Raw genomic sequence first — 20,109 nt, 5'->3', positions numbered from 1 at the left:
AACGTGTACAATTTTAGTCCAGTCAAAATATATAAATTAATGACCCAATCTCGGAAAAAATCTGAAAGTTTTGAAGCTTTGCATACCTATTACCTAGTATTTATACTTAGGCCTAGGGAAGATTATACCAAAAGTCCTCATAAATATGAGGCGAGATTTAGTGACAATTATCGAGGGCACCTTTTTTGGTTTTTGTCTAAAAATCTCGAGAATGGTTGGTCGGAATTCAAAGTGACCGTATACTAAATGACAAATTATTAAATTTTCAACAAAAAAATTATTATAAATTTTTTCTTGTATTCCTAATGGTTACCGAGTTATATGGCGCTAAAATATGTCGGGTTTTCTCAAACTGTCGGGGAGCGAACAATGGTGCAAACTAAAGGAGGTAGCCTACCTACCGCAGCTTTTCACCCAGATTTCATTGTCGTTTTGTAAACTTAATTTTAGGTAGCCGCAAGAGCTCGCTTCATATTTATGTGACTTTAGGTATAATCTTCCCTAGCTACCTAGAGATAAATGTGCAAAGTATATAAACTTATAAACTTTCGGATTTTCTCGGAGGTTAACCATCTTCTTGCCTAGACTATTAGGGTGGGTACTAGAGTTAATTTAATTTATTCATTGGATTTATTGGTCAATAAAACTACTGAAGGATTCCGCCTGAATTACTCGTTTCCAAAGACCTTTTTATGAATATTAATATTTTTAAGAGCCTCGGCACTTATTAAATTATTGGCCTTAGTTCAGTTTACTGCCTATAGACTTAAATGGCTGAATGCAGTAGTCGCATCGTTGACCGTGTATAATGATTGGCACAAATACATTTTTGTGAATCGTGTGTGTGCGTGTTAGTCTTAATCGCTTTTGTTCTATAACCAGGGAAATTATCTTAAAACTGATCATCCGCAGTTTGTCAAGGTACAGTATTCCAAAAAATAAAATAGTTATATAAGTAGAACTATTGTGACGATTGTAATAGACCTTTATTGTACATCACAAAAGTAATTATCATTTTGTTAGTGTCCTTTGAGAGTCAATTCATCCTATAAGAGTGTTTGTTTTTGTTGACCAGATACCCAAGTGGTTGTAGTTAGCCTTCATATCTAGATGTGGCTGATTCGATAACAAGCAGTATCGATTCAATTATCCCTTTCATCAATTACTGACACCATCTAACAAGAGGTCGACGTTAAGACCAGGATTAGGCCCGTTTCCTAAAAACATTATAAAAACCATCAAAACACACTAAATAGACCTCCTCAAAATGTGACCAGAATCCCAAACTAAACTCTGTTAATGGTCCCGGCTTAATATTATGCTAATAACTCATTTCGGATGTAAGCTCACATTCCGCGGTCCCGGGTTACAGTCCAATGGAGGGAGGGGGGGCAGCGAATCTCAGGACCTGGACCCGCTCTCTTCTCTTCTCGCATAACGGTATCCTCTCTCTCCTTCCTTGCAGTTTTTGTTTGTCGTCCCTCCTGTTCGCCATGTCACCATGAGTATGTCTCTTTGTCTATTTTCTTTGTACATTGTGCAAATAGCCTATTATTGTTTATCAATAGCTCCTTGATAGGCGCTTCTGGTTTTTCTGGTATGATTAAACTGGAACCTCTAGTGAGATGCTAGAACTCAGTTGAAATTCACTCGCAAATTTCGAGAATAGTTTGAAATAGTATGAATTGTGTTAGAATTGCTATAAATATATTTTAGTTTGGTCTCGGTAGTTATTCTAGTTCAGGAAGTTGTGGGTTTGATTGTACTGATTTCATTTCCCTCCCTTTTAAATTACAATGAACAATATTTTTATCAAATAGTGAAATATTATATTAATTCTATGAATCGCCTAACCAATCAAATTTATCTTCGAAACATTCAAATTCAAAATTAAATATATTTTACATATTAGTTCGAACAATATAAAATTTAATTCAAACTAAGCACGATTAAATATAAATAGATACAGAATCTTGTCCACCTATTATACTGCAGATATGTTAGAACTGATATGTCGTTGCAACTAGGAATAAATGAAGTGTTGTAACTAAACTAGATTAAAAGTGAAATAAATTAAGACCATTCCGAAATCTTGTTTATGGGACAACATACATTTATTATTCTTTTAGTGAACCTACTTCAAGTCAAGGCTATACTTTACTTAGTTTGTAAACGTAAATTATGTAAAAGTACTGTACAACTAAACTGAACTAAACTCAATATTGCCATACAGTTATATTTTCTATATTAGAGAATGACCTAATATAGAAAATCAATACTCAAGAGTAGACTACATGTTTGCGCTGTAAAATTGAACTTTTCGAGACTTGGTTTAAAATTATAATTGCTCTTCTAAATAAAGTATTGTTTTACTTGATTGAAAGTATTTGGTTTCAAACTTGAGGTTATACATATTTGAAAAGCATCATACCGGTAACGTTGCAATGAACTATTGTGTCTTAACGTAGTCTTTTATGAGGTCGCCAGGCTATTCACGCCCGTAACTTTAAACATAATAATTGTATAATACACCAAGCTTGGCCTCGCTTGTTCAATCACACAGTATATTTCATAATATTTTACAACTTAGGTTCTGATGACGTCGCTAGGTATTAAAAATGTTATTAGCAACAACATTTTTGTCCCATTTTGTGCCCGTATTTTTCAACATATCAATGTAATACAATATTATTTGAACAAATAATACTCTAAACTACTCGAAATGCTTTTTAAAATTTTGAAAAAAGACATAAAATAAGCGATATTAATATCCAAAGTTGATGATTTTCAGTTGACAATATAAAAAAACTATTTAAGTTATCGAAATTTCCAAAAAGCAATTCTAGTAGTTTGGACTTTTCTCGTTATGAATATATTTAGTTTAAAATTTTCGCTCAATAACTGGGGCGTCTATATGGGACCGCGTGAAAGCTGTTTTTGGAAATTTGCGACTGGGTGTGGAGGACTCTTAAGAAACCAGAGAGACCTTCGCCCAAACCCCGATTATAGTATGTTTTTAAAACACCCGTCTGGTGTAAAAACTGTTTATGATATGAGACTTGGTGCTCTTATCAGACAGAATTATGATTGGAGGTATTAATTAAATATTACTTTTGTTAAATAAATCTTTGATATAGCAATTCAATCGGTTAGCTTCAGAATTTGTTTTGAAAAATAGGTAAACAATAACAATATTTTAAATACGATTCCTCAACATACAAAACAACGCTTGACTTTGTTATTTTCCATAAATTGGGAAATAAGCGCATTTTTCGTTGTGATTTATATTGATTTAACTACAAACCTTCTCCTATTAGAGACTCCTCACACCCCCTATTACAAGAGATTGTAGAGCCCTATTTTTGCCCTACAGGCTCTCTCTAGGGGCCGTGCGGCGGTGCGGTATCGTAAAGGTTTTTGGCACCAACTGAACATTTTCTTTAGTCTCCCTATAATCTTTATTCTAATCCATTCGCATAGTAAAGAAAATTATCAACGTTTCTTTTTATCTCTTAAATGAAATTCCAAACAATCTAACGAAACTTAGGCTATTCACTTAACATTAGCGAATTTCCCATATAGGGAATGAGGTACAGTTACCGTAGGTCTCATGGTAAGACCTGGAGCCGGTACCGATTTACTTTTTCGTTTTGATGCCCTCAATGGCCAAAAACACCATCCGTCCAATATTACAAAAATATTATATTACTGATAATTTGTATTACCTAAATGTTGAATTTAGTATGTTTTTCTAACCAATAAATCCAATTCCAGGATTTGAGAATTTAAACCTCACAGAAAATAACCGTTAGAACTCCTGGAGTTATTCCTTATGTTAATCATGCCTAGTTTTATAATGTGTTTCCTCGTATTATAACTACAAAATTCAAATTGTTATGCAAAAGATTGTTGGGGTACTCGAACGCAATACACGCGCACTTTGATCTATTTTGCAACAAAAGTTAAATATATAAAACCATCCGTAAAAAAGTTGCTACGTATATAATGGTGTAAGCTAAACTAGAGGCTAGTTTGCACCACAAGAGACCCATGTTCTCGGGAAAGCAAGGACATTCTCAGAGAAAAGTGAGCAGTTCTAGGTTCTATTGATACCGAGATACAGTAGGGCCCAGATACCGTCGCTGCGCCGTCGTCTGTCGTCTGCTCGCGAACGGGTGTACGTACATATGACATGACGAAAACAACACAATCATGTCTACGGTGTTTATTATGGTATACTTTACGTACTTGCCAAGAGTAAGAGTCCAACAAGCTGTGAGTATGTTTAATCTATGATACAAGTTTCTTTAGGAAATAAGAGTGCAAGTTTCTCGTAGAAATCATTGCAATCGCAGTCGTCAATGAATGCAGCCGAGTTTTTCATTAATAATGTCTTAGTTATTCTGTATTTTACATTATCATGCAGTTTAATATTTTAATTGAATATACAGGCCTAGCTGACCTTTCAGGTTATGGGGTCCTGTGCGAGTCAGTTCAGAGAGAGTGTCCTTTATGTCTGCCTATTAATTAAATAATTGAAGCTAATTTCCCTATAGTGAAATAGCTACTACTGGAGTGTTTATGGTAAGACGGGTTAAGCTCACAAAACTTGAATAATAATAATTTCGTGGAATAATAGGGGTTCGGTTATTCCAAAATACAGTTGTGTAATTTTTATCTCCAGCACTAGATTTGAACCCTGAAATATCTGACGCAGGTTACAAACAGGGTTTAGGGAAAACTCATCCCTCATACAAAACCTGTAAAAGAGACACAACAATCATGCGAAGCGAAAACTACAGTAAAACAATTAGATTTGTATTTTCTCCATTCGTGGGTGATGCAGTTTTGATTGTTTTGTAACATTTTACATTTTTTTCTCTGCATGTTATACAGTTTTATTTATTTATTTCTGCATGGTGTGCTTTTTGGATGTTTTGCTTGTGAGTCAAGAGGAAATGCATCTCTATTTTTGTGGTTTTATTTTTAGTGACTATTTTTAGAGCCTTTTCAATACACTCCCGATTGAAATCAAGCATTGAACAATGCTCAGTTCAAGAGATTTGTATGACAGAGACTCTTGACAAACCCCCTATTGAGTGATAATGCGTTTCCGAGGGAACCTTGGACAGGAGCCTTCCACAATCCAAGATCTTATACATTCTTATACATTGACACTGCCTATCCAGATCATCTGGGCATTGGTGATTCAGCAGTAATTTATAAGCCAACATAGGTTCCAAGATCCATGTGTGAACCACGCTGTTGATAGGCAGCTCAATCTGTAGAGAAGAATTAAACAGTGATTAATATAATGGCCAGGGCTAGTTCGCTCTCGGGTTTTATATACAGATCCACAAGAAACTTCAGGTCGTCATATACACAAGTGATCCTATACAAATCCCTGGTTCGCCCCATCATAGAATATGGATCTGTAATATGGTCTCCGTATCAGGTTGGCCACATCCAAATGCTCACAAGATCGCTTTATAAGGATGCTTGGACCCAGGCTTGGCTTCAAATATTGGGACACCCCAATCCGGGAGCTTGAGGCACAGCTAGAGATTCAACCACTACACATTAGACGTATGATCTTTGATGCAGTCTTTCTATTCAATCTCATCAACTCCCTTATCGACTGCCCTGATCTATTGTCGAATATTGACCTTGCTGTACCTAGAGTGATTGTTCCAGAACCTCCTTCCAGCGTCGCTCCCAGACGACACTTTTCGTCTACCTCAGTCCAAATTGCATCGACTAGGGAGTCAAATTTCTACGCACATCGACTTCTTCTCTGGTTCAACTGCCTCCTTCAGAAGTCGGGTCGGCTCTGTGCTGAGCCAGAGTATGTGAAAGTTAATTTACCTTGGTGGTGCCACAAAAAATACAAAATTAAACAAGTGTCCTGTTTCTGCTATTGTTACTTTAGATTTCTTGCTGCTTATTATCTGTTTATGCTGTTTATCGCTGTTTCATATTTTTATTCACTGTTATTCATTATTGTTGTTGTTTTGTATTTATTGTTGGTTGTTATTTCATGTTTTTATCATCTCTGTTTTACTCTGCCTCTCTATTCTTAATCTCCTTTCTTGTTACACATTGTGATTTCTTGTTTGTTATATCCTTTTTGTTTTCAAATTCTAGTTCTATTCTGCTTGATATTATTGTTACTCATAAGACTGAATTATTGCCTGTATCATAAATGTATTTATTATTATTGTATAAATGGTGTTTACCGTTGAAATAAATGACATGAAACATTCCTGCAGTGTTGTTGGGTTTATTGGGGTTAAAGTTGATCATTGGGTTCGCATCTTAAGTCATTCTTCTTGGGTTTTCATCAGGCTGGTCAAGTTCAGGAGGTTTCCTTGGGATGGGCAAGGACTACGACTACCCCTTCTGACAATGGTACTTTATCTATCAGTTGAGCTGTCGATCTTGCTTTAGTGTATAAAAAATATTTTTGAGATATGTCTTTATAAAAATGTAACAAACATTTTGATTTATTCTTAAAACCTTTAATTGCTACATTTTAGTAATTAGGTATAAGCATGTATAAGTAGGTTTCACAAATCCTCAAACAAATTAAATCTGTAAAAAAAGGAGAGTTTAATTTCCTTAGTAAAATTTCACCAGATAATTTATCTAAATTAGTTATTTATAGTAAGATTTCCTTATGTTGTATTATGTTTTAACTATAGAGGGAAGGCTACTCGGTTATCCCTCAACATGTGAGTTCCGAGGGGTTATACATTCATGCACTCTAAGCCTTGCATGTTGGCTGGTCGGGGGCACGTTGACGGGGGGCTGCGGAGGGGATCTGCTCTCTGATTGGCTCTTCACCTGCTGTGTTACGCCACATCCCCCCCACCACTTGCGACAGCAGCCTCTTAGACGGTGGGGACTTCATCACCACCCCCCTCCACAAGTAGGTAAGCACACAGTATCCTAATGATTACCAAAAGAAAAAAATGTACTTAAAAATTGGTTGATTCTTATTAACCTTACATATTTCAGAACAGTGGTTCCCAAACTGGTAAATATACCACTAGTGGTACATGGTGATATTTAAAGCATTGGTGATGGTGGTGTCCTTATATAATATATATTGCCCAAGGATTTTGGGCTGGTGCATCACCAGGTATGCATAACCCCATAGGTAACTACTGTAGCTAAAATGTAAAATTTGTATATTCCACAACACAAGATAATATTGTAAGTGAAACTTAAAACTAAGCGATTCACTTGAAATGCATAGCACTCAAAGTATTATGAGCTAAATAATCTCTTATGTGTGGTGCTCAATACGGAACGGTTCATACTACGATTGGGAAATGGGTTAATTAAGCTGGCAAAACTGTAAATAGTAAAAATATTATATACTACATAATTATATCTACTTGAATTAGTGATACATTAGGAAAAGAGGTTGGGAAACAATGTTCCAGAGCAAAGGATGTATAAAGAAAATAATGGGGAATCCAATATAGTACATTTAACTTTTCTTTTAAATTAAACAATTTAAATTTAAAATTAATTTTAAAATACAGTAATTTATAATTTTATATAAACTAAATGTACTGTACTTTAGACCTAAACAAAATTATATACTGTACAATTTTTTTAATTATTGAAAAGAAAATGAACCGTAAAAATGTTAATGGCATTTTCAATTTAATAAGTTTTTTTTTTAATTTTTTAGGTTTTTTTTGTTTGAAGTAAAAAATGTAGACACCTTTAAATCTTGTTTGAGTTTAAAATCTTATAATATAATAAATCTGAGTTAATGACGTAAAACGTATTTTCGTTGTCTGGGTGGCCGAGTGGTTACAGTGCTCGCCTTCAAATCAGAAGGATGCTGTTTCAATCCTAAGCAGAGCCGTTTCTGAACCTAGCATTGAGCACATAATATTCATGAATACTATGTGCTCTTTGGAACCTAGATGCCATTAGTTGTTGAGTTATCAACAATATATAAACAACACCAGAATTTAGAATATGTTCTCTTATAATAAACGTAAAAAAAGCCAATGCCATTAGTTTACACAAAATAAAAATAAAATAAAATTATGAGCTTGATTTACTATTTCTAAGTCGTCACACAGATTGAATGCAGATTCCCCCATTCCTCGAGTACAGACATTTAATCATATTGGGGAAACAATTATTCATACATTTAATGTCTTTAATTCTAGTTAGTTAAAAAAAAAAAAATTTTTAAATTTTTTGAGTACATCCCAGATACCCGTATCTAAAGTCACTACAGCATTGTGGAATTGAGTGTTGCTTACTTGGATCTATAAAAATTGAATCATTCACAGGTTAGGTTTTTTCCAGAATGTGGGACGCCTGTTGCGGGAATTCAAAAGAGAATTATCGGAGGTGCTGAGGCAAACTTTGGAGAGTTTCCATGGCAAGCTCATATACGTATCTCAGGCTATCAGTGTGGAGGAGTGCTGGTTAACTCTAGATATGTGGCTACTGCAGCTCACTGTATATACAGGTGATGTATCAACTATATTTAGTACATTTGTTTTCCAGAAAAATCCATGATTATGTCAGAAAACTTATCAAAGGATTTTTTCATGTGATACATAATGTATATTCATGGTCATAGTTAATCCGAATTTTAAACTTTTATACATCTGACACTGAAAATCAAAGGAGAGAAAAAAAACAACTTTTTTCTCAGTCTGTAGGGGAACCTATTATTGTTTCTGATGAGCTGTCCAAATCCACCAGAAAATCAAATACAGTAGAGTCCCACAAACTCGGCACTCGATAACCCGGCAGTCTGGATAACTCGGCCATCACCTGGCTCAGAAATTTAGTAATATTTTGAGTCCAAGTTAAACATGGACTCAAGCCAGCTCAAGTAAAATCATTCACAACTCGTACCAAGGATATTTTGTACTATATCTGATGACTAAATACTGACTTGTAATATAAAAAAAGGAGGTTAAAGAGCTTAAAAATTATATTGTCCTTATTTTTAAGCCTAGTTCCTGATAACCTGGCATTTCACAAACTCGGCATCCTTCCAGTCCACATTACGCCGAGTTTGCGGGATTCTACTGTAGTAGATTTTAACTGAAGCTAGTATAAAATAGATTAATTAGACAGTAACTAGTTTTTTTAACCAGGCTAATGAACACGTCATCATGTAACTGATCTATCCTTGGGCTATCTCTTAGAAATTGTATTAACCCTTCCAAGACTATAGACGGATATATAGCATTTTGTGCATGGCGGATGTTAGGCCATAAAACATAGCCATAAGCAGATGTATCTGCTTATCTCATTGGGCCCCGCAGAAGGTAGGAGGAAATATACGACATTTATTGTTATAGTTTATTGTCTATAAAATCATTAATCTTTATAAAATCGCCCTTTCATTCAATTACATCTTTAACCTCCTATGTACTAGAAATGTTTTTCTAACAAAATAGGAAAAAAATTTTTGCAAAACAAATTTTTGAAAAAAATTTAAAAAAGTTAAAACATTGTTTTTTGACAAAAGTGCTGCAGAGGTCAACTATTTACAACATATTATAAATTAAAATTATAGATATAAAACAGATATTTCGTAGTTTTTATTTAAATAAAATGATCTTGTTGTCTGTACATATTACAGGCCAAATATTACAGGCCGTCTGGAAAGGGTTAATAGTGTCTATTAAAATGCTAACAAAAATAAATGTAATAATTTTACAGGCTAAACAACTGTTTTATAAGTTTATAAAACTTCATGTTAATAGTGTATGCGAAAAGGTATAATCTTTCCACTGAACTGATCAAATAACTAAACTAAAACTAAATTTAACTAGTTTATTTAAGATCCTTTCCATCAGACATAGCTCTTAAAAAGCAATTGTTAATAGTGATCCATTTATTATAAAAATCTTATATTATTATACAAATTTTCCAAGAAATTTCCCGACAAGCTGAGACAATGGCTTATGATTGGATCTCGACAAATAAACTATCTTGTAATTTGGAAAAACACAATATATAACATTGAGTTTAAAAAGAGAAGTCAATATGGAATGGGTCAAGCTTTTAGGAATAAATATTGATCAAAATGATACTGAAAATTTCAAGGGTGACTTGCCTGCTTTGGAAACTCAAAAGTTATGTTAGTCCTGATTATTTGAGACTGACATACTTTGGCCTCTTTCAGGCACATGTAATATGTGGATTGCTTGCATGGGGTCACTCACCACATGTTAATGACATCCTATAGCTTAAAAAGAAACTATTCGTAATATGGCAGGAGTCGATCACGTAGCACACTGTAAGCAACTTTTTGTAGAGTTGAAAATTCCTACAGTATTCAATCTATACATCTTTCAAGTTCTGGTTTATGCTAAAACTAACTGTTAAATATGTTTTGTATTAGGCAAAATATTCATAATCACTATACCAGGGGGAGAGGGAACTTGGATATAGTACCACATAGTCTTACCAAAACTAAAACTTCTTTTAAACTAAATTGCATTTACTTTTTCAATAAGCTGCCTGAGAATGCAAGAGAGGTTAGTTTAAACAGGTTTAAATCTGTATTGTACACCTGGCTGGTAGAAAATCCCTTTTATAAACTTTTTTAAACACAGAGTTTTTTTTTTAACACAAGTTTGTATTTCTTTTTAATGCATTAATGGCTTGTTTTATTTTTATTTGTTATATGTTACATTTGTATAACATACCAAATTGACTTGTCTTATTTCTGTACAAACAGATCAATGGAAATAAAATATTCTTATTCGTATCCTTTCCATCAGACATAGCTCTTTAAAAGCAATTGTTAATAGTGATCCAATTATTATAAAAATCTTTTAGCTAAACAAACATTTTCAAACTTAAACCGATGAGTTGAAAGCATTTTACCAGGATCATCAAGGTAAAATAAAAAATTAAAACTATGTACAAAAAAAATCTTGTACCTAATACAGTACAGAATATTTTAGTGACTAACCATCTGAATGAACATATTTTTGCTATCAACAGGGCAAGAGTGAAGGACATAATGGTGTACCTTGGAGAGTTCGACACTCAGAACACTGGCCAATATTTTGAGCCAGTCCCGGAGGAGGCATATCGGGTGATCAAGAAAATCATTCATCCAAAGTTCCAATATCGTTTGTCTCAGCCTGACAGGTAGGTTGTCATTAAATTTGCATACAACTATAAAAAAAGATTAAAATAGAACCAAATGTGTGGTATTTGTTTCAGTAACCTGAATAGCACACATAGGGCATTCCTCTTAATCCTTGTAGGGTGCATCCCTTTAGTAAAATCATCATAAAAATGGCTTAACTTTCATATTTTTGACCTGAATAGTGATTACACCAAATCTCAGCCTACTAGCTAGTCTGGTCTGGAAGTTGGAGAACTAGTGATGAATCAGTGAGTGAGTCAGTCAATGAGTGACTGAGGGCTTTGACTTTTATATGTTTGGATTACAGAGGGTAGGTAAAAATAGGGTTATAGCTAAACCCAAGTGCTAGCTAGTATGTGTAGGGACTGTGCTTTCATTTGTGTCTTGTGTCTTACAAATTACTAATTACTAATCATAAAACACATAGAAATCTTAAAAAATGTGTAAAGAAAATTGTGAATATTACAGATATGACGTAGCCCTTCTTAGACTAGCAAGGCCTACAGTCTACCGAGACAACATTCTTCCTATCTGTCTGCCGCAACGGGGAGAAACTTTTAGTGGTGAAACTGGCGTGGTCGCTGGATGGGGTAAAACTGACACCACTTATGGTATGTTAAAACTTCATTGGCGATAGTTTAAACATAGCAAAGGTTTTTGTGTCAAGGAAACAGGATTAAAGGTATAGATTGAAGATAACCAACAAATTCAGTATAAATACAGTAACAAATGTGTAGGTTTTTAAATAACATATTCAATTGTAACTCTTTGAAACATTCTTTCTTTCTGTTCTAACAATAGTGGTAACAAGGAAAAAAAATTAGAGAGGAAACATTTTTATGGTAGTAGTACCACCTCAGATTTGGATGATATTGACTGGTAGTTGAACTTAAAATACTAAAATGTCTAAGTTGGCTAGACCAGGCAATTGTATAACCAGATTCTTGCCTTTCACATTTTTTTCTGCCAAATTTGTTTGACTATTTAAAAAAATAACAACCTTCCACAAATAGTACTTCCCTCTAGATTCTGAGTTCTAAATTGTTTGAATTTGTGCACTTTTTCTGGGCAGTTTTTGTAGCAATCAAATTAATTTAAACTGGATATTATGATTTTTTAATATGTTGACATATATAGGTTTCTCTTGAAAACTTCAAGAAACTTGTTGTGATGTCCAAAAATCATTCCCTGGTTAGTCTTTAAAACAAACAAATAAAAGTAAAACTTGAAATGTCTCTAACTCTAAATATTTTTTTACAGGTAAAACAGGGACCAATATTTTACAAAAGGCCTTTGTTCCAATTCTCTCAGATGAAAAATGTGTCATATGGCACAAGCATAAGAGGATCAAGGTTGAGCTTCATGAAGAAATGTTCTGTGCTGGCCACAGCGATGGCCATATGGATGCCTGTTTGGTACGTAGTATTGTACTTCCACAAGACTACTGAAGTAGAGAAAAAGTAATGAGGGTATATTTTGAGAAAACATCACTTATGCTCATGATACTTTAGACTTATCATCCTCACTTTCCGATTTATTTTAAATACACATAATGTTTAGCCTCTGTGCCACAAGTAGTTTGTCTTTTCATGAAGTCATCTTCAAGCCATCATCTTGAAGGATGTCATAATCGCTTCATCAGGATTATATTAGCAGAAAGTTCAATTTAACATGTAAACAGACAGACAAGAACACAAACGTTAAAACTAAAACCAGACTTTAGAACGATGAACCTATTTTGCTATGTTGAAACAAGTAAATGGCAGCAAGAATGGTATCAGGGACTGATAAGACACCACCAGATTGATGTAGAGTACAAATCAAAAACTAAACATTTTTAATATTAATGGGTAATTACCTGTTATTTAAAGTATTACTGCGGAAATTTTCCATCTTGATAAGGAAAAAGTTATTTGTGTAACTAGTGGTGAAAGTGGCACTTTGCTGCACACGAGAGCAATGTTTACTCACGAGCCGCAGGCGAGTGCGGAATGATCTCGAGTGCAGCAAAGGCCTTTTTCACTCCTGTTACACATTATATTTTTCCTACAGTCACTATAAAGCATATAAATAATTAGTATTTCAAACACTATACAACACGTTTTTAGGTTCAGCTGGGAACAGAAATGGTGTCCTAGAGAAAGTAGTACCCGCGGTCCGTATCACTCCGCTATTTTTCCTCGGCAAGAAATGTACTCCGCGTTTTGAGAATATAGTTCCGTATGTTTTTGTAATTTGAAGTGGTTTCCGTGCCTAAAAAAATGCTTTAAAGGTATTTTCTTGTTTGGAATGTTTTAAAAACGTTTAAAAGAAAAGTCCAGAAAGTTCAGAAATACCGAAACTATAAACACGAAATGACAGGTTAAATCGTAGTTATAATAGTCAATCAGCTGCTCATTGTATTATTATCTTTAAGTGTTGCCAACCTATTTCCAAGCGTACACGGATTACATGCATAATAGAACCACGCTGTTTTGTGTTGTTTCGTTGGAATCCTGATGTGCGGCAAAGTATAAACCGTACGACAAAGTATAAACTGTACGGCAAAGTATAAATATGCAGCAATTAGCAGCTTTCTGTACTATAAACAGTACAAGGAGGCCAACTTTGTCGGGTGACTGTAGGAAAAATAATTTTTAGATTTATTTAAACCCCTGTTGTTTTGTTAAGTGATTGTTATAAATTTTTCAAATTCTTCACTCAAGTAGAATGGCCCTTAAATGTTGTTTTATAATATGACTAGATTGGGTAGTAGATGGTGATGGTATGTAATGTGTGTGTATATGCTTTTAATGACTTCTCTGAGTTTCACTGTAAGTGACAGCCTAGTGACATATTTTGTTTAGCATAGCCTCTTGAAGCGCCTGCTCTAATCCTATTGTGATTTCTACCTTTGGTGGTTCATGAATAACTGTGATTTTCTACTAAGCTCTCCCAATTAAGAAACAGGGCAGATGTAGCTGTTGTAACAGTTATTCAAGAAATTGTGTCTAGGATCGTATGAACCACTGGTAGCGGCTAAACATCACAACAAGACTAGACTAAACAGAGATGGAAACTGGCAGATATTACAAGTAATGGTAGTTGTAAAATGTTGTGGGCTTTGGGGCAAGACTGTATCATTTTAAAGGTAATACTGATGTAGTGCTTCATTACTGCTCTGAAAATAGCAATCTGCAACAAGGCCAAACGTCAGCTCAATTCAGCATTACTATGACACAGTTTCACCTTGAACACCACCATATTGTAGTCAAGTGTGATTGTAGAAGTTTGATGTTGCAGGGAGACTCTGGGGGACCTCTGGTAGTGTATCACAAGACAAGACAGCGGTGGACACTGGCAGGCATCACAAGCGCAGGAACAGTTTCACCTTGAACACCACCATATTGTAGTCAAGTGTGATTGTGGAAGTTTGATGTTGCAGGGAGACTCTGGGGGGCCTCTGGTAGTGTATCACAAGACAAGACAGCGGTGGACACTGGCAGGCATCACAAGCGCAGGATTTGGTTGTGCCGTGGACCATCAACCAGGAATATACCACAAAGTAACCCACACCACCGACTGGATTGCCAACAAAATCAACAATTAAGATGTCATCCTACATTCTAACGACATCCTAAGCCAAAGTATTGATTTTAAAATAAATGTAGTAACTATTTATTTTACTTAAATATTAATGTTATTTTTTAATAAATATTTGTTACTGTGATTTAAAATGTTGGTATTATTTTTTCCTTACATGTTAATAACATTTGATGGTTCTCTACAAAAGCTTTTCTTTATGGTTGAAATCAATCCATAAAGAGTGTCATATTAATTTGAAACTTAAACACATTTATTAAGCAACTGTAATATTTTTGTTTTAACTGGTCCAGCAGAAAATATTAAAAAAATATGTGTATATTGTATAAAGGGGGCTGTACTAAACAATAAAACAAATTATAACAAAACACAATACAGAAGATGTTTGGATTGAAATTTTTATAGTGATAGAAGCATGAAATGTACAAAAAATAAATTATGAGCAAATTTAATATGGTTGTGAACTGATGGATAACATACACAAAATAATGAATAGAATAACATTAATGAGTACCTTATTATTTGTAATAGTTTTAAACAGTGGTATAGTGAAACGGGAACACGCTCCCACTCTGTTTTTTTCAAAGAACCTATTTATATACAGGCAACATTATTTTTCCTCAATGGTGAATCAAGAATCAGGAGCTTTATTGTCATTGACCTTTTTACAAGGAATAAACATAGTTAACAGGTGAGCGCTTCCGCATTGGATAATTTACGACCACACCACCGGTTTTAAAATTTATATTATTGCAAAAACAAAAATGTCTACTATGATGACAGGTTTTTTTTATCTAAATTTAAATTAATCGAAATAATCATTGTAATAATGAAGTTGAAATCACAACTATATAGCATTATGTCAACAACCTCTTCTTTTCAAACATGGCTAACTGTAATTTAAGACTAATTTACTACTCAAGCACATACATTGGGAAAACATGATAAGTAAGTAGAAATTCTCATAAATTTATAATAAAATTACTTACATATCTTATCAAAAAGAATCACTTAACAAATATAAAATAAATTGATTAAACATCTTCATTGAGTGCACAAAATATGTTCTACATTAAACACAGATAATAAACAGTGACAAAACATAGTATTTAAGACAGAAGTAAGCAATCTTAACTTAATTTCCCATGAACACAATCAATAACCATAGTAAGAGATAGGGGAGTTATCTGAGAGTGGACATTGGTCAGATACAACTAGACATGGCTCCGGGCCTACTGACCGTCTACATCGTAGCATTCACATTTATATCACCACTGTTCTGCCATGGTAAGTAATCCTACATACTTTACTAAATAAAATCAAAATATTCAACTGTAGTGAATAATCCATGGTGAAAATATAACTAGAAATAACCACTACTTTTAAATTCAGAGGTAAAATTAGTAATTTTAAAGCAAACAATAATAATAGACTTTGTATGAAATTTTAGGAAGTCGTATTTGCTTTGAAGTAAAATTAGGTGGTCAAATAAATAAACTGAGAAATTCAGTGAACCTTGCTTTTACCATCCTATAATGATAATGATATTAGGCAATCGGTATGACTCATCAATCTGTGCCTCAGCTAATGAGTTAATTGATCAACCTCTTAAGCAATGAGTGTTCATTAGAGATCAAATTCCTTATCTGCTATTTATAACAGCAAACTGAAGGTTTTAGTAGACAATATTTTGGATTTTGAGTGCTATACCAAGTGCAAAATTTTTTTAATGCGCAACATACTGGTATTATCAATCTATTTTTAGAGGGATGGGCCTTAAGAACTTTTTTAGGTAAAATGAAACTGTTATTGAATTACAAGAGTTTGCTATGGTCAAGTGTAGTTTTCTACTAATATTTCTGATAGTGATGTAGTAAAAACCATCGATGTATATAGTCTAACTGGATCACACTCAGCTGGTAAGCGAAAAAAGTCCAGCGCCACACAGCGGTGTGGCAACGGAGCGACCCCACAGCATCGAAGTAGCATTGTAACTGCTAACATAGACCAAATAATAGCTTAGAGAATACACTAAATAGAACAAAATACATATACAATATCAAACACTAAGAAGAAAATTGATTTACAGTAGAATGTTTTGTCAATAAAGCGTACGTTAAAAAGTGTGATATGTCGGCCGTTACAATGCTACTTCAATGCTTTGGGGCCGCTCTGTTGTCCACAAGCAGCGCGGCGGCCACCATTTTCAGCGTTGTATTCTAGTGCCAGGGCACGGTGTAGTTAGACTAAATACATCGATGGTAAAAACAAGGACCATTTTAATCATCCGTCATATGTTTGACTCAGATAGCTCTCTCTAGCTAGCTAATAAACTCTTTTTTACAGTACCAACAACTTTTTAATATTACTGTCATATCATAAATCAACAATTCTATATGTTGCATGACTTTGTATACATGCATTGTAGACTGTCATCAATATATCTAAGCTTTCAATTAACCTAAGTTGCCTTACTGAAAGGTACCTTTAGATATTTTCTTACACAGACGTAAAATATGACTGTACCATTTAATATTACGTTGCAACATCAAACCAAGAAATTTAACATCTTCAGTAACCACATAATCACTTAGACTAAATTTGAGAACTTGTGTTTTAATTTTGTTTAAACACAACACAAGCAATTAGCTGCAGTCCAATCTTCAATTGTTTCATTTGATTGATCTAAAAGTCGGTCAACTAGTCTAGCATTGTGACAACAATATCTGGATTGCCAAGTCATCTGCATACATGTAAGATGACACACATACATTTGTGAGAGATGCTGGTAAGTTTGCATTAACATAAACAATAAACATTGTAGGTCCAAAAATTGACCCTTAACAATAATCCTTGGGCACTGAGTCTTATGTCTGATGAAAGTTGAGAAGGTTCTTCTAAACTTCAAATTGCATAGTAATCAAACAAATACTCTTAAAATAGAGCTTGTTAATAGTCTCTTTCAATCTGAAACACTTAAAACATCATCTTGATTATTTTCATCAGGCCTATCAACAGTTTCTCCAGTCACTATCATCATCATCCGTTGTAGTTGTGTTGTAAGCCACTGGAAAACATCTTTGTTGATATCTAGGTGAATCTTTGAAATGTGATCTTTTATCTTTAGTAAATCTTCAAGTTTTAACTTCTTTTTTGGCACAAATCCTAGCTGGCTGTGTTGGCGGAAAAACAAGCTTAGATTTTCCCACTGTGAAGTTATGACACATCACACATTCAATAGTTGGAATTACCTTTACACTTCCTTTATTAGAAGAGTCATAGGCCTACTCAAAATGGTAGCCTACAATGTACTTCTTTGGAAGAACACTGTGCATTTTCCATGTGCTCCATTTTTTATAAGCATGAAACGATAAAACATTTGTTGTTTAATTCCACAACTGGTTGAACCGACAGCAACAATCCTTAATCCCTTTAAATATTATAAAGGTTGATTACATTGTTGATGTTCCAGCTGATTTAGAGCCGACCTTCCAACACTGTTGTCAGCTGGGCACTACAGTAGCGGCTCAGAGCCAGAAATGTGACGAGACAACCTCAGGTACCCCAGTACAGGGGATTCCTGCAGAGCAACAAAGTATCTGTCTCTCTACCATGCAGCTTTGTTGTGCTCAAACACTCAGGTACTTAAAATATAATTCTAGAAATTTACTATAAATTAAATGAATAAATGTCCATACATTTTTAAGTTTTATTCTTAATGGTAGGTAAGAGTGCAACGTTATTAAAGGATGTAATATTTCCTTAAAGACATTTAGATTATAGACTAGTAAACAATCATTCAATATTATATCTTATACATTTCTGTGTACTGTTACCAATACCATGCTACTTCTAAAATTGAACATACTTTAACTTCTATAATTGAAAAATTAAACCTATCTTCATTAAATCAAATGTACACAATACGTAAACCGTCAATACTTTGTAGTATATTAGATGTTATATTAATCGGATAAATCTTTCTCATATGAGTCAACTGAGCAAAATTAATTGGACTCCAAACCGCCATGCAGATAATTGAGGCAAAAAGTTAATGGAAAATGTAAAATTACTGAAGTTCCTGACACGATTGAGCCCCAACTATACTAAACCATATTTTTTGCAATGCTGGAAAAATATTTCATTTTATTAATAAAAGCATCTAAAAACATTTGGCAGACTTATTAACATAAACAACTAAACCAAAAATTAAAACTGTAGTAAAATGTTGGAAATGGTAATTTAGTACTGTAATAATTTCTTGTTCCAATTGTATATACGTGACATGTGTCAACAATTTAATAACTATAATTGTTTTAAAGAGATATCCAGTGTAAAGAAGGAAAACAAGCAGCAACAAGGGGAAATAGCTGTCACACCTTCAAATATGAGGACAGTAAGGTATTATGACTTTATTTATGTTGTTTCTTGTCTCCTGATCACAATAAAAATTAATACTAGAAGTTAAAATAGCTTTTAATCTGTCAGTGTGATCACGTCAAAAACAAATCGACTGTGCGGCGTACGTTACATGTACATTGATTTACAAGTCCAGACTCAATGTAATTGTACCGTCCGCCTCAAAGTCGTTTTTTGGCCACCTGTGTTTTTGTAAAAATGTATTTAAGTGTAGGTGTTCTTCGTTATATATTTATGGACTTTCTGACGACCTCTTTGACGTTTTGTAAAGTTTGCATTATATATTTAGTGTATTTTTTTTGCATTGTCTTCTTGAAGTTCCAGTGAATAGTGAACCTTTTAATGATGATATTATTATTGATGCTCTTTTCACTCTCCACTTCATTTGCAGTATCTATTTTAACCTAAGGGGATTGCGTGTACGACCCTAATGATACAAAGTTACATTGTATACTGGAGAATGACTGTAATATAGTAGATTTATAACTCCTATTTAATTCTATAAATTTTTTTTTTAAGAAATCTTTATTGTTTTTTCATACAACAACAAACACAAAAATACACACATGAAAAAAAGAAAAAAGCAATAACCACCTTAGGTTAAAAACCTATGTTGGTGGATTTTACACTTTCTTATGTTCTAAAAATCGAAGAGGCGGTGTGAGTGTGAGTTCTACACAGTGATCTTCTTCAGCACAGAGTAAAAGTCAATACACTTAAGGCGGTGACACACTATCGATCTTTTCCCCGATCAAGACCCCGAACCGAGCAGGGAGAAGGGAGAAGGGAGATAAATATCAGCAAAATTTTACTCCGAACATTTCCCCGAACATGACCAAGACCAGACGAATTCTACCGAGCGCGGCAAAAGGAAGTTTGGAGAGAGATAGAGAGTGTGTGCGAGTGAGAGCGCGGAACTATCAATGCTAGCGCAGGCGGCCGCTCGGTGC

General features: G+C 34.1%; 2 protein-coding genes across 3 annotated transcripts in view; both read left to right on the top strand.

Annotated features, from left to right (window-relative positions):
* The first annotated feature begins 1,470 nt into the window (after positions 1–1,470).
* LOC128982895 (serine protease 27) lies at positions 1,471–14,778 on the top strand. The gene is made up of 7 exons (XM_054401951.1): positions 1,471–1,505; positions 6,702–6,932; positions 8,338–8,503; positions 11,008–11,157; positions 11,627–11,769; positions 12,419–12,573; positions 14,583–14,778. Exons 1-7 carry the CDS (start codon positions 1,502–1,504, stop codon positions 14,745–14,747), a joined length of 1,014 nt encoding a protein of 337 aa, XP_054257926.1. The 5' UTR covers positions 1,471–1,501; the 3' UTR covers positions 14,748–14,778.
* A 1,169-nt stretch (positions 14,779–15,947) lies between these two features.
* The window catches only part of LOC128984651 (fibulin-1-like), a 39,514-nt gene continuing 35,352 nt past the window's right edge, over positions 15,948–20,109 (top strand). For both annotated transcript variants that reach the window (XM_054403993.1, XM_054403986.1), the window contains exons 1-3: positions 15,948–16,027; positions 18,213–18,381; positions 19,063–19,141. In XM_054403993.1, coding sequence (XP_054259968.1) covers positions 15,961–16,027; positions 18,213–18,381; positions 19,063–19,141 — 315 coding nt within the window. In that variant the 5' untranslated portion in view covers positions 15,948–15,960. The remainder of the gene's footprint in view (positions 16,028–18,212; positions 18,382–19,062; positions 19,142–20,109) is intronic.

Source organism: Macrosteles quadrilineatus, unplaced genomic scaffold (assembly GCF_028750875.1).
Source record: "Macrosteles quadrilineatus isolate MER2022 unplaced genomic scaffold, UCM_ALF_1.0 Scaffold_1__1_contigs__length_201487025, whole genome shotgun sequence".
NCBI classification, from domain to species: Eukaryota; Metazoa; Arthropoda; class Insecta; order Hemiptera; family Cicadellidae; genus Macrosteles; species Macrosteles quadrilineatus.
The sequence above is the reverse complement of the archived record's forward strand: the minus strand, read 5'-3'. Positions and strand labels throughout refer to the sequence as shown.